Source organism: Manacus vitellinus, unplaced genomic scaffold, assembly GCF_001715985.3.
Source record: "Manacus vitellinus isolate BGI_N305 unplaced genomic scaffold, ASM171598v3 scaffold_4_pilon, whole genome shotgun sequence".
Lineage (NCBI taxonomy): Eukaryota > Metazoa > Chordata > Aves > Passeriformes > Pipridae > Manacus > Manacus vitellinus.
Window position 1 is genome coordinate 44,015,711 of NW_021940604.1, and position 14,814 is coordinate 44,030,524.

Consider the following 14,814-nt stretch of genomic DNA (forward strand, 5'->3'; position numbering starts at 1 on the left):
GTTCTTTCTTTTTTTTTTTTTTTTTTTAAACTCAAATGTGGGAAAAAAATCTTGGCCTTATTTACACATTTTGGGCTTGGCTTGGAGATTCTGTTTCTAGTTGCTCTCTTCTCTTCCTTGTAAGGATTGCCTGTTTTCAACTGATGGCTTGCTTTGCAAAGAGACAGAATATATCAACCACGATATTATGAATTCACCAAATGAGATGCATATACATTTTAGCACAAACATCCAATAAAAATAAATACATCTGCAGTGAACATGGTAAATTATATGCAAACTTACACTATAATAATAAACAGGAAACAGCAGCATCTGAGTCTGCAACTGGCTTCTCAGGAGGCTCCATGCCTCCAGCTGTGGTAGCAGCTGTGGATCTGGCTCTGGAACTCTTGCTGAAACAAGCTGACAAAGGGCTGATTACAACATGGAGTTCAGTTTCTGCTTGGATTCGTTTTCCTTTTAACACCCTTTAGTTAAAAAAAGTTTGCTCATTTACCCTGTTTGAGGTTTTATATTCTTCTCTTCATAGGCATTGGGCTGGTGTGGTGTTTATCACCATTCCTAGTGACCTTGATTTTGGGGACCTTATACTGCCTATACCATTTCTGGAACATTGCAATTTGGTTTCGGCTTACTGGAAGAAATTGAAAACTCTCTTCCTTCTCTCTTCATCCCCAGAGACTGTTCAGCATTTTTGTGCAAAATATTATGCAGTAAAGTTGTCTATTTTTTTATTTTTATATGCACAGAAAACAATTCAGTAGAAGACCAAATGATCCTCACCTGCAGTGAAATCTGTAGAACAGGCAAGAGACTGGGAAAACTCTGCCAGGTGAAACAAGTAGAAAACTTCTTTTTATCACTTTTTATTAAAGGGAGAAATTCTGATTTCACAAAACATCATATACCCATGTGTTTCTAAAGCAGCTGTATAGATATGTTCGCTTGAAGGTCCTTCTTTCCACCCTGGTTTAATGGGCTCTTTTCTTGATGGCATGCTGAAGATGTAGTTAAGCTACATCTGGCCTTGATTCAGCAGAGACTTAAGCACATACTTAGAATTAAACACTTCCATTGCAGAATCTGCTTTGTGAACTCCCAGTTTGCTTCTGCTCTCATACTGTGGAGTGTCTCTGGTGAATATCCTGAGATTAGGATAGTCTTTTTCATTACACTGTATTTTTTTCTTTCAGTCCTGCTATCTTTTTAGAAAACAGCTGTATTTTCCAACTTAATTGAATTCCCAAATTAAATCCCACTTGCTTCTGCAACTTATTGCTCAAACTCTTCTTTTTTCCTCTGCTGCTTTTCTTCATGTAGGATCTTGCTTTTTCCACTAAGAAAAATAGATACAGTATCCTTTTCCTTCTGTCACTCTCTTCTCTCTCCCCTCCCCAGATCCTTTCTCCTCTACTGTCAGAGCAGCAGAAGTTTCTTGTTGACTTTCCGTGTACCCCTTCCACTTGCCCCAGTGACCCCATGCTCTGTTCTTCCTCCTATTTCTTCCCTCCCTTATTCTCTTTCTTAACTTCTCACTGTCCTCTGGCTCTTTTCCACTTGCAATATAAGCAAGCATTTGCCTCTTAAAACTTGCACCTTTGACCCTACTTGGTTCTTCATATCGTATCTCATCGCCTATCTCTTCTTTATTCCTAAACTCATTGAAGGCGCTGTTTATAATTACTGTCTGGGGACCCTCTTCTGTGATTCCCTCCTATAACTCCCACACTTTGGCTTCCGTTCCTTGCTTGCAACTGCAACAGCTCTCACCAAACTCCCTGATGACAAGATCTCGGAAACAGTAGTCTTTCCTCATTCTTCTTGACTTGTCAGTAGTGTTTGCTGCAGTTGACCAGACTATTCTTTAAATTTTTATTGTCTGTTTCTCTCCATGGCTCTGTTTTGGTCATTTTCTTCTTTCTAAGCAGTTCTTCAGCATGTTCTTCAAAGTTGTCTCCCATTTTGGAAGCGTGTGGGTGGAGGTCCTGGGGCTCTGCTTTGGTTGGATTCTCTTGTGGTTTTGATGCCTTATGGGTTATTTCATACTGAAAAAAAAAAATGTAGCAGCCAAACATATCTGTAGATAACGGATCTACCTCCCTTGAGAAACTTATTTCCTCACACTCTTGCTTATTAATTTGGAAGCACACAAATGCAATTACAAAGCATCCCACTCAGCGCTGCCTTCACTGTAGATGTCTTGGCAAATACTCAGAGCAGACATATGATTATCTTCCCTCTTTCACACAGACGTGTATTTTCTCTTTTGGTATGCTAGGCTCTCTGTATCCCTAGTTTTACTCAGCCCTTGCTTGCATATGCTCCAGCTTGTATGAACTTTTCTACAAATGGCTCAAATTTTATCTCTTATTTCCAGTAACAATATGCTAAGATCTTGTCAAAAGGAATTTATATTTTATAATGTCCTATATTAAAAATGCTTATCCTGATATATGTCTGGACCGCATTCCTCATTTTGAGCATTTCATTTTCTTTGTCATTGCCATCAACTGAGTCCCTTTTCTATTGCTTCTGTCCGTTCTCAGTGGAATCTCAGTGCTTTTTTTGGTTTGTTTTTTATTGACAGTGCCAAAAAATTTAATGTTATCACCACATTTCTACTTTTTATTCCAATTCATTAAATGAAAATGTTAGATAAAATTCTGCCAAGATCATTCTTGATGAACTCTACTGAAGAATTGTTCTTTCACTGTCCACAGGACTTTGTTGTCTCTCTGATAGGAAGTTCTTTTCCTGTCAAATTCTTTCAGTGATCCTTATTTTCTCCAGTTTAATATTGAATATTAGATGCCCAAATATATCTGTCATATTTTCCTTGTTTAAAATGTAAGTCTAGTCACAGTGGTGTAAGTATGCGGAGAGTTCATAATCTCAAACAGATTTGTGTATTGTAGTAGGCAGATTTCTCAGGTCACCACATACTTTCATACCCCAGCAGGCCCAGCTGAATTATGTGAGCTCAGGCAATCTGCTCGCTGGTGTGAACCACAGGGAGTATTCCCTTGTTCTCTAGATACCTTTTGGTCTGCTTTTGCTTTTGTTTGCCCTACTCCATTCCAGATGTCATTCATGCCATATTATCACTACCAAATGCATGTCTTCTTGGTCTGACATATGTAGCCATTAGAAACCTGTAAAGATATATGTAAATAAAGGGAACATGTGCACATATGTACTGTATGTTTTGCATTTACTTAGTATTTAGGACTGTTCTTGATCACTTCATAAAAAAGTGGTGTGGCTAGTTTTGAAAATAATTTCAGTAAGTGTATGTATTTGCTAGCTCTAGGCACTGTAGTATTATGTAAAAAGCAATCCTTTGGGACTGAAATTTTTCATGCTTAGTTTAATTTGAAAAACTTTGTATGCATAAAAAAAATAATAAGGAAATTATCCTGAATTGTTTTTGAGTTATGTGTCACTGAAAATTGGGGCAGTGTTTAACTGTTTACAGTAGCTACTTTTTTGACTTTAATGTAGATAAGAAAATTCATAATTTTGAAATTTAAACAGTGGCATCTATAATTGGGGCTGATATCTAATGAATTCTGTGGCCAAGTTTCAAAAAAGCTGTTTTTCATAATGACATACTGATAATTGAAATCATGCCTCACAGGCATCTGGACTAAAATTATGAGCAAGATGTAATGGACCCAACCACTTTCATGGAAACAAAATTAATTTCCATTTCTTTGTCAGGGCTAATCAAGTTCTTTTTAGATTCAAGGTTTGTTTCACTCTTGCTGCTATTTCTAGTGTGCCAAGATCATACTTTCATATAAGGGAGGTAATATGTTCTATGCATTAAAATATGGACCTTTTTTCACAATTTCTTTTTGCCTGTTACTGATCCTAATTTCACATTCTATCAACCACTTCCTCCTTCAACTGCAAAGAAACAATACATCCTTCACCCTGCAAACCTTGACTACATACAAACTGGCATCTGTTCAATCCCTTTTGCATTATACAGTGTATAATTTTACATTATATCCTTCAATGTTGAGCAAAAGGGAATGACAGGAGAGTGATGAAGGCTCTTGTTCTTCTGTAAAGCAATTAAGCAACCTCCCACTGGGACTCTGCCTGCCTCTGAATCTGTTGTAAATCTTTTTAGAGTCACACTTTTGATTTTGACTGGCTGTTTCTGGTTAGTTTAATCGTATTCCTAATAAATTTAAGATAAATAATTAGAAGTTTAATTAGAATTTCATGGCTCTTAATTGTCATTAAAAAGGGGAAATTTAAACCAAATCCTATGCTAAAAGAGCATTAGGGCTGAACAATGGAAGTTTGGTTGTGGCTTTCAATTTCTGTGCTTTATGGGGCCAGTAGCTGCTGAGGGACATGGTTTGGCTTCTCAGTTTCTTCTTATCCCAAGGCCTACCTAAATTGCAGTTTGCAATGGAGCTATAATTCTTCTGGGGCAATGGGACAGAGATGCCAATACAGAGAGAGAGGATGGAAACTACCTCATTCACCACAGTTCTGATGACTTATGAGATGGTGGGGTTGTTAAAAGTTGTTTGCGTCCATGTGTTGCTTTCTCTGATCCGAGTAGCTAGTACAAGGAAGAAAGTGGTATCTTCCTCTGAATACCTTCTGTGGGCTAGGCAAGGCAAAGCTTGAGCTGCCTCTTGCAACTTCATAAGGAAATACCAAGAAAAATGAAGTCTCCTGCAGCATCATTAACTTGGCTTTGTTGCCAGTCCTTTACACCCTGTGACATACACTGGGTGTAAATAAAGCTGTGATTTAAAAGGAAAATTAACAAACCTGCTATTTTCTTCTGATTTAATTTTAACTTTGCATTCAAATCTTTGTTCTGCATTGACTGTCTTAAATATTAAAAATTATATTTAACCCATTTTTAAATGTCACATGGATGAATACATGCATTTGGTAGATATATACATATAAAACAGAAGTATCATTGTGTGTTCTTTCTATTACAGGTATGTGTCGTGTGCGCTGGGATGCCCATATGAAGGAAATATCACACCAGCTAAAGTGGCAGAAGTAAGAGTGAACTTCTGGCTTGTCTTTTTAATGACTCAAAAATACAATTTAAAATGTCTATAAGTCATGTTCTCTACTTAATCATAAAAAGATCTTAAATGGATAAAAATTAAGGAAAACAAGGACAAAATATACCTAATGCTAAAACTGGGTGCATAACGTCACTCAACCATGTGCAGTCAAATATGAGAAAAATAGTGTATTTTGGTTGTTATCAGTCATGAAAAAAGAAAAGTTCTATTTCCTCTACAAAGTAAGTAGGAAATGCTTAAGGAAATAGACTCTAGCACATATGTCAGTAGACTGTGTTGTCCAAGATGGTTCCCAGCACCACCTCTTTTTTTTAAATCCATTTTATACTGGAATAAGCATACTGTGCTGTCAGCTGGTAGAGCCTCTGCTACAATGTGCTTCAGGTGAGTGTCATGTGATTGATACATGAGCCAAAACTCAGCCCCAATATGACTTCTTAAATTGCTCTACTGCCATGATGGAGTAAGTTGCACCCACCCTTCCTGCCCCCTTTTCCCCTTTAGGATACAGGATAAGGAAGAAGATATCTTAATGCAGCCTTTTTTTCCCAGCAGGGAGGTGAGTGAAACACAAGTGTAAAATTTTGTAGGAAGGCAAAGAGGGTATGAAAGCTGAAATGGATGTTAAAAAACAAAGCGGAGAGAGAATTCAAAAGGCAGAAGGCAGAACACACTGGCCTTCCACCTAGGGATAGACTTGTCTTCTCTGTTACACTTAATCACTTATTTTTGTTGATCTAGCAGAATAACCAAACAATTGTCTTTTACTTTGTAGCCCTAGCAGCTAGTCCACATTTGTCTAATATATTATGTTCTGCATGGGTGGTTTTCAGGTCCTCTTCTCCTGTATCTTCTCTAGTATACATTCCAGAAGCAACTTGGTATAATACTTCTCCCACAGCAGCCACACATACTCACATATTTGAAAAAAAGTAGCTAATTTGAAAGGTAATCAGTATTTCTAAATTAATTTGTTCTAATATGTGAAGGTTAGTTAGCTTTAGTTAGAGCAGTGATGACATATTGGTTATCGTGTTCCTCAACAGGCTTCTTTTTTCAACTCCCTTGCACAGAAGAGCTCCTTTGATCAATGCTTGGTGTCAGGGCAGTTTTCCCAAGGGGAGTAGCACAAGACTCATGCATAGTAAAACTGCTCAGTGGTGCAGAACACAATGCCATTCAATCAACAAAGCTGCAAGCTCATAATCACATCCTAATTACACCGACAAAACAGTGTGTTCTCTTCTCCCACACCCTCCTCCCAAAAATCCAGGTTGAAAACTTACAAAGACATAACTAATGGGCTGCCTCCTACTATGGTAAAGTAGAAAATTCAGTTTGAAAAACTCCCATTCAGCTTCCAAGCATGCACATTCTTCTTGAAAATAAGTATAGATCTCTTTGTAAGAGTCACTTTAAGGTTAAATCCTGACATCAGTGGTGATGATGAACTTGTTAGCAGAGTTTCATCCTCTCTTCTTTCATCTTTCAGAACTTTGTTTTCAGAAGGCTGAAAGACCTAAGGACTCAACATGGAAAAGAAGTGAATGCAATATGATTTCTAGCGGTTTATATAGTCTCAGTTATTACTGAAACGCTCATCTAGAAAAACTTAGAATCATGGATTAGAAAGAACAGGAGAAAAAAAAAAAAGCCATCTTCTTCCTTTACCCTGATCTTAAAGAAAAGCTGAGGTTTGGGGAGTAGCTCGATGTAATCCACCCCTAACTGCAGATGATTGTGTTCTTTCTTACAAGGTATTCTAGTTAAAATGCCTGCCATGTGTTGATGATATAAAAATATACCATGTGATAGAACCTCTTTTGCAATCTGGTGATTGTCCCCTTCTTAAAATGTATATTGAATTTGTGTGTCAGAACCAGTGAGTCTGACTTTAAAGCACAGTTTTACTACATTTGCAATAGTCATAGCACTTCCAAGCCTTAAGCAGGGCAATTCAGACAATGTGAAGTTCTTTTTCAGCTGCTCTTTGAATTAAGTGAACAGCAATATTAATCCAGCACTTCCAAGACTGCTGGTGCAGCACTTTGTCAGCTTCCTCAGACATATTCACAGTAATCCCACTGATGCAGTCCTTGAATTGCTTTAACAGCAGAGTGCAGTGCAACTGAAGATGTCTTGGAAAAGAGTTGTATTTTTTCATTTCTAAAAATCTAGACTGGGATTCTGTTCCAGTGGAGTGGTCTTTTGGGATCATTAATACACAATGGGGAATCCTAAAGGGGACGAACATTTTCAGCAGCTGAAAGTAAGGTGAAATGTTTCCAAATAAGTTCAACAAAAATAAGATGGAAAGATTATGAATTCAATTTCCAAAGCAATATTGTCGGTGAAAACACGATTTTGTGCTTCTGAATATATGTTTCTCTTCATGCAAAAATTATGAAGCCAGGCCTCAGTTCTTTTACTCGTGCAAAAAACTCCTCAAAGAAATATTTAGGGTTCTACTTACATAAGTAAGATCTATTTGTATACGATTTTGTTTGGTATTAAGAAAATTTTTAAAACTTAAGGACTAGAATGTTAATTAAGTTGCAGTTTTGCTTTGTTGGTATTTTAGTGTTTGATTTCATGAAAAGCAAACAAAATTAATATAGCAAAATTAATATTGACTGCAACATGTTAAAACTTCAGTTTTTATTGATTTTTTTAAGCACCAAGAGAAAGCAAAATCAGGCTTCTTGTTAATTATTTATTGTCTTAGTTTGGCCATGTGCTTGGCTTCATGTAATAAGCAAACAAAATGGCACAGCTTATAAGCTGAAAACTACACGAAGAAAACCAAACAGCTGGGGAGTCCCCAGAGAGAGAAAAATGTTGGGAAAGGACTTGACAGAAAATTTGTAGTTTTAAAATTTTGCTTACTTGGATTCTGTGGGAGAGTCAAAAGCAAATTTTTGATGGATTTGGCTTGGTTGGTTATTCCACGTACAGAAGCAGAACTATAAATTTAAAATAAGAGGATCTATGGGATCTTCTCGGATGACAATTTTCAAGAATGAATAGAGTGTGTGTGATAGATAGATCCACCTTAGTAGGTCAAAACCTGAAACCTGTACAGAAATATGTATTTTTAAATGTATATTCTTGACGATATTTTACATTCTTTTATCTTGACCTCTTCATGTTTTTCTGTTTCTAATCAGGTATCTAAGCGCCTGTACAGTATGGGCTGTTATGAAATCTCTCTGGGAGATACAATTGGTGTGGGGACTCCTGGAAGTATGAAAAAAATGTTGGAAGCTGTTATGAAAGAAATTCCTCTGAGCGCTCTTGCTGTTCACTGTCATGACACGTATGGGCAGGCATTAGCCAATATCCTCACAGCCATACAGGTAACTCAGTTTCTCTTTTTATACATACAATAGTAATAGTCTTAGTTTAATTCAAATGTGCAATTTTAAAAAATGCTGCTCTTAAAAAGATCATTAGAAGAGGAAAAGGCACTCACTAAACTTTCAGAAAGTATCACTCTCACATCAGCTTGTCAATAGGTATTACTCCGGTTGCTTTTACCAGAAAATGTCAATCCTTGTCTATTTATTACCTTCACTTTCATACAAAATCACTAAGAAACAGTGGAAACTACATTCCATTGATACTAGATGAAAGAGGGACATAAAATTAATTTTTTCTGCTATTTCAGATTCCACTTTTCTTAGAAACAACTGTATGTTTGTGGTCCACTAAACTAAAATTTCTATTTCACAAAGGTGTCTAGATAAAAAATGGAATAATGCACAATTACATCTTGATTTCAGATTATTGGTAATTATGTACACAGAATTGTCTAGATAATTTTACTGCTGTTGACATGCCTTCATTATTCTTTTTTTTTAATCAGTTATATCTTCCAAGTAAGATTAGCAACAACTTGTATTTAATCAGCTTTCATATCTGTGGCTAAATAATCAGAAATAGTTAATTTTCATAAGAGATTTTTTTTCTTATGTTGATATGTTTTTCAGAATAGGACATAATGCAAGAAAGAGACTACAGGTTCTAATGTCATTTTTGTAAAGATATAATCTTGAAAAATACCTTAATGTGCACATGTATTCATAAGGAGACCAGTTTTTACTAAGTATTACAGAATCAAAAGCTGTTTACAAATTGTAGGCCTTTATTGTTCTATTTTATACTTAATGGCATCTTCTGCTTCCTTGTAATTCAGGCAGCCATTTTGAAGGTGAAACTTTTCTTTGTCCTTAGTTATTCTGGCAGAGCTCATATTATGTTGTTTAGATATAACAGCAGTTGTGTTACCAGTATTAGTGATATAAGCCACAAGAAGGAACAAAGAAAGTTTCAATATGGGAATCCACAGGTATTTGATTATATAGTGAAGGACAAAATCTTGCAAAAAAGGTTCTAACTTTTACTCACAGCACTCACCCTTACTCACTTTTACTGTTGCAATTGCGTGTGTATGTATCATGGGATAAATAAATTGCTAATTTCACAGTTAGCTTCAGTTGCAGATGCAATAGCTAAAAGCATGAAAACCCCTGAGCATGGGAGGAGTTGGCCATAAAAGTACTTGAAGCATTGTTTTTCAAATCCTTCCTTAACATAATTGCTGTCATGGTGCCTACTAAACACTGAACAATGGCTGCTTTTTTAACCCCAGTATTTGCTGTGATTCTTGTCTCAAGTTTACCTCTTGCTTCTGTCTTTTTATTTACTGCTGAAATCAACTTTGTAAGACTTAAAGGGAAAAAAGCTCTTAGGTACCTAATACGCAGTTTAGGATAATTAACATGTAAATTCAAAGAGCAAAAGACCTAAAAGGAAACCCCTATGCAACTTTCTCAGATTTCTGGGAAGCCCGGGGTGCCTGAGACCCAGAAGAAAACTTCCCTCTGTGCTCAAGTTCTCCTACAGTGCATGTCTAAAGGTGCCGTGGTTTTGGCTGAGCTGAACTTGTCACAGATTTTGCCAAAAGTCCTTGATGAAGCAGGCATTACACAGTCTCTCTGACTGGCTTTGTGTAAGCTGCTCCTTGGCTCATTCTAAAGGTAGATCCCCAGGCTCTTGGATCCTCCAATGTGGTCTGCACCTCACAACATCCTCCCTTGTCTCAGGTCAAAACAAAGCAGCTACTCAGTGAGTTATAGTTAAGCAATACTCCTTCTAAAACAGGACAACTTTTACAGGTCAGCCATGCTGAGAAGTGCCAAAGCCAGTGGATCAGCGTGCCCAGGTAACTTCTGGCCCTTGCTGTCAGGCTTTCCTGTATTTTCTTCCAAAGATACAGGAATAGCAAAGCACTGGAGTAAAAACCCTTGTTTTCAACTCAGCTGCTGTTTCATAGCCCAAACTCTCCACAGACACAATTCCTTACCCTTCCCCCTTTATGGGTCTGTGTGACTGACACAATATTTCATCAAGACTGAAATGTATTTGGAGGGTTGTAGAAACAATAGGCTACAGTGATTGTTTGAAAACAAGTTTAAAGAACATTCAGCAAACAAATTACACTCTTCCTAAGACATTGCAAAATACAACCTCAATCTGAGTACTATTGTATTGTATATTGTATTTCCTAAGAATTAATGAATGACAGCTGGAAAGCCACAAATCACTCTGCACTAATTCAGGCATTGCTTCGATGGGAGATCTCCTAAGAGTGGAAAGAGGTGCTGGTGATTCAGTAAGTGATTTTTTATAAAGATCACATTGTTCCATGCAGGATTATACTACCCAGAATATTTTCTTCTGGTTGGGGCTGATCCAAAGTCATCTAGAACGGACAGGCTGTATCTGTATAAGAAATTAGCAGGGCAGTAGTCTTGCAATTTTAGCATTCAGTTTTATGTGTGTTGTTTTAGCAAAAGGATAGGTAGTGAAAGATGGGAGAGAGATTAGCCATCTTTTAAAGAGTAAGTAATTTTTTGCGTTGCTAAAGTGAGTAATACAAATAGAAAGCATTGCATAGAAAAATGAAGTTTATTTTATGAAGAGAATCTGTGTAAAAATGTGAGGAACATGAAGTGATGCTTGAAAACAAACCAATAAACATTTAAAGTACAAACATGACTGGCTCTTAGTTAAATGGTTTAATATAAAAATACCAGAGTATAAATTGACCAAAGAGGTAAATTCAGAAGATGGGAAGTGATGTGGAGATCTAGTTAGAGATTATGGTATTCTGAGTAAAATTACATATGTGGCTTAGCTAATGTGACAAACAAAATGTAGCTAAAAGAAGTAGTAAAACATTTATAGGAAATTATTACAGACCTCCAAGGAAGGGTAAAAAGATGGGTCAGGAAACTTCTGCAGAGGCCCTGGTAAGGTAGACCATTGATCTAAGACGATTTGAGTTTCCTTGACAGTTGACTCTTGTGTGTACAGAATGCGTAAGAAAGGGAAGTTTTTAATGGAAGTGTTACGGAAATCTTTTCCCTTAAAGCTTGTGTAGTTGACAGAAATAGGTTTGTCTTTCTTCATAGCACATATACAAACATGAGAAAGAATACGCTAAGAGGCAAAGAGGAGTTTTGGCTGGCTGTGATACCTCAATAAATGAAACAATCTCATGGTAGTCCCATAGAACTTTATCAAATTCAAATCACTATCATAATTCATTAGTATGAACTGATCCCTACACTACTGGGATCAAATACGAACTTAAAGAAAACAAGACTGACAAGGACCAAGGATTTTTACCACATTGTATAATCATTTCCACCTTATTGGACACAGTGAAATGAATGAGATTGATTACATGCCAAATGAAACCACTTTTTATTAGTTCTTTTTCCAGAAAACAGGAATTTTGAAATAAAATCCCCAGTTTAGTACTAGAAAGAATTTAGCAAGCCTCTAATTAAACTTTCAAGGTTCAGACTGCAAAATCCAAATTTGAGAGTGCGAGTACAAATAGTTTTTATGAAGATTTAGAATTTATTTTTGAAATTGAAATTTAAAAACAGAATAGATTTTGAGCTTCGTATAGAATGTAATTTTGAGATAAAAAAGCTAAGTTACCTGAGTGGGCAAGTGATCAAAATACATACATGCCCAGTCAAATTATCTGAGCCCTGTAACCCTCCACTTCTTTTCACCTGCACAGCCTGGCGCTCTGTAAGTCATTATGTAGTACAGTGTGAAGGTGGGAAAGACTTGCTATATGAAGCATGCACATTTTTTAGGATATTGAAAAAATGTTAATATTTTTGCATTCTTATTTTGAGAGCATAGAAATGGAAAGGTTTCAGCAAACCTCACAAGTTTGCTTTTCTCTGCTGTTTACAAATATATGCCAGGAAGCTGCAGAAGACTTTGAAGAGATCTCCAGAAACTAATTTCAGGGTTCAGATAGGGAAATATTAGAAAACACAGCTTGACTGAGAATAGCTGTACAGAATTCAGGAAGGGCTGGTCATGCTTCAGTATTTTGCTGGAATTCTTTGAGGCAGTCACTGCCAAGGAAGACAAAGGATATACAGTGGCCATCATATGCTTTGATTTTTCAGAAAACAATTTATAGTGTCCTGTACTGGAAGTTAATATTAAGGCGTGGAGGCATATAATAAGTGGAAAGTTGGCTAAATGGCAGGAAACAAATAGAATTATGAAACAGAATTTTTTCAAACTGGAAAGCACCATCAGTGTGGTTGTGGATCCTAGGCCTGTGCTTGTGGATCAGTGGGCCTGTGGGTCCTAGGTTTTCCTGATTAAATGAATAATTTGCAATACCATGATGCTCATGTTAAGGGCAGTTGTTCTAAAGTGTAGAAATTAGGTTTTGCAAATTTTACATTTGTGAAAAATTGTGAAAAACAGGATATCTGGCAGAATTTGTAAGTGGAAATCTGTGTAATATTCTAAACTATGCAAAAGAAAAAGTTTGGGATCAAACATAAGAGTACAGGAATACATATAATTTTAAGTAAAGCGAGAGACTATTACAACATGCCTGTCCTTTAAAATAAGGGTCTTCCTATAGCTTTCTGCCTTTGGGTTTCTGTAGGAACTAATTTATCCTAGGTATTTTCTGGGTTTGAAGTGTAAACAGTGCTTTTGAATTATTTGTCAGCAAACTAAAAAAGCTGTTGGCAGTAACACAAAATTCTTTAGACAACGTCAGTTTGCTTTTTTGTTTCTGTTTCCTTTTATTCTCCCTTCCCATGAAAATGACATAGCACTTAGCTAAAGGTAGTAATTAAAAAAGCAGACATGAAGGAGTACGTGATATTAGGAAAGAAAGTGAGTAGAATTGTTTAATATTGAAAGCTAACATGACAGGTGAATAAGACTCTATTTGAAAGCAGATAAGTTAGGAGGAAAATGGCAGGTCAATTGTGAAAATTTACCAGGCTGCAAGGTAGACATTTTCTTCCTGGGAAGAAAACTTAAAAGACAGTGTCTGCTTTGGTAAAGTAGCAACACACTTGCATTTTATCAAATAATATTGTTACTATGAGCAGTCAGCTAGTTACTTTTGTAAGTGAAAAAACATACTGCACAAATGAATAAATCAGACCTACATATGGGAAGAAAATAAAAACATAGGTGTTCATGCTAAAAATCTGACCAATGCTTTCCAGTATTTTCTCTTTTTTTTTTTTGGTCTTTTTATAGGTACTGGTTTTACATTGTTGCCTGTAATATCAGCAAAATAATACAACAAGCAAATGAACAAGCAGCACCACTCCTTCTTTTCTCAGATCAGTACAAAAGATATAGCAGCCCAATTTTTGCTCTTTCCTCAGATCAGTACAGAAGAAGTAGTAACTGTATTTTTATTAATTTCTGCTGCTTTTTGCAGAATGTGCATAGTATGCAATTTCTGAGGAACTGAAAATTTTTTACCTCTATCCCTATGTTTCAGAAAAACTTGATAGCCTGATAGTTCACAAATTAATCATTGCTATTACTACAACTGCTACACTATTATTAGGGAAAAAATTAAATGGTAGACTTAGTTCAAGATTATTATTTTTTGAACATTTTAGGATAGGAAGGGCAATATATTTGTTATTGGATATTGAAATAGCAGTGAGAGTGAGGCAAAAATTTGTTTACATGCATATACTGATAGATAGCCTATATGTATGGGTTTGTGGATTTTGGCTTTCATTTTAAATGAAACTTCATATATTATAAAGGATTAACAAATAATAAAAATCTACATTGTTCTAGCTGCTTCTAATATAATGATTGAATTTCAGAAGCTTTCAGCCCTAGTTACTGAACCAAAAACCTGAAGTCTAAACCTCTTTCAGTATACTAATCAGACAAAGAGATCCTTCATCAGGTATAGATTATTCTCATCTTCAAATTAACTCACTAGAGCTGACTTGGAACAGTAGACAAACTTCCCTTTGGCTTACAGTCAAACCTCAACTGTCTTTTAAAACATATTTAAACATTGATTTCCACATGCAAATCTACGCATCTTTCTTTATATCTCATTGAATTCATACGTATTTATCACTCTAGGTCTAAATGCAATATAAATTGAGAAATCATTGCAACAACTATAGAAATAAAATCTGAAGTGGTTTTAAAACCAAAGTTGCTTTTAAAAACCAAAGATCATTTCTGTACAAATAGTATTGAAGCTGTAGATTTATAAAAAAAATAATTTGGCCCAGATATTGCTTGCTCTTTTTCTGTGCTTGTGTCCTTGTATGCTTCTGCTTTTTTGTTGGAATGTTGTTTTATTGAAGTTTTCCTAATCACATCTTAAATGCTTTAATTTCTGAGT

General features: G+C 36.0%; 1 protein-coding gene across 2 annotated transcripts in view; it reads left to right on the forward strand.

The window, feature by feature from the left end:
* HMGCLL1 (3-hydroxymethyl-3-methylglutaryl-CoA lyase like 1) overlaps positions 1 to 14,814 on the forward strand; it is a 72,348-nt gene that overhangs the window by 39,333 nt on the left and 18,201 nt on the right. For both annotated transcript variants that reach the window (XM_029962871.1, XM_029962872.1), the window contains exons 7-8: positions 4,980 to 5,043; positions 8,243 to 8,431. In XM_029962871.1, the coding sequence (XP_029818731.1) occupies positions 4,980 to 5,043; positions 8,243 to 8,431 (253 nt within the window). The remainder of the gene's footprint in view (positions 1 to 4,979; positions 5,044 to 8,242; positions 8,432 to 14,814) is intronic.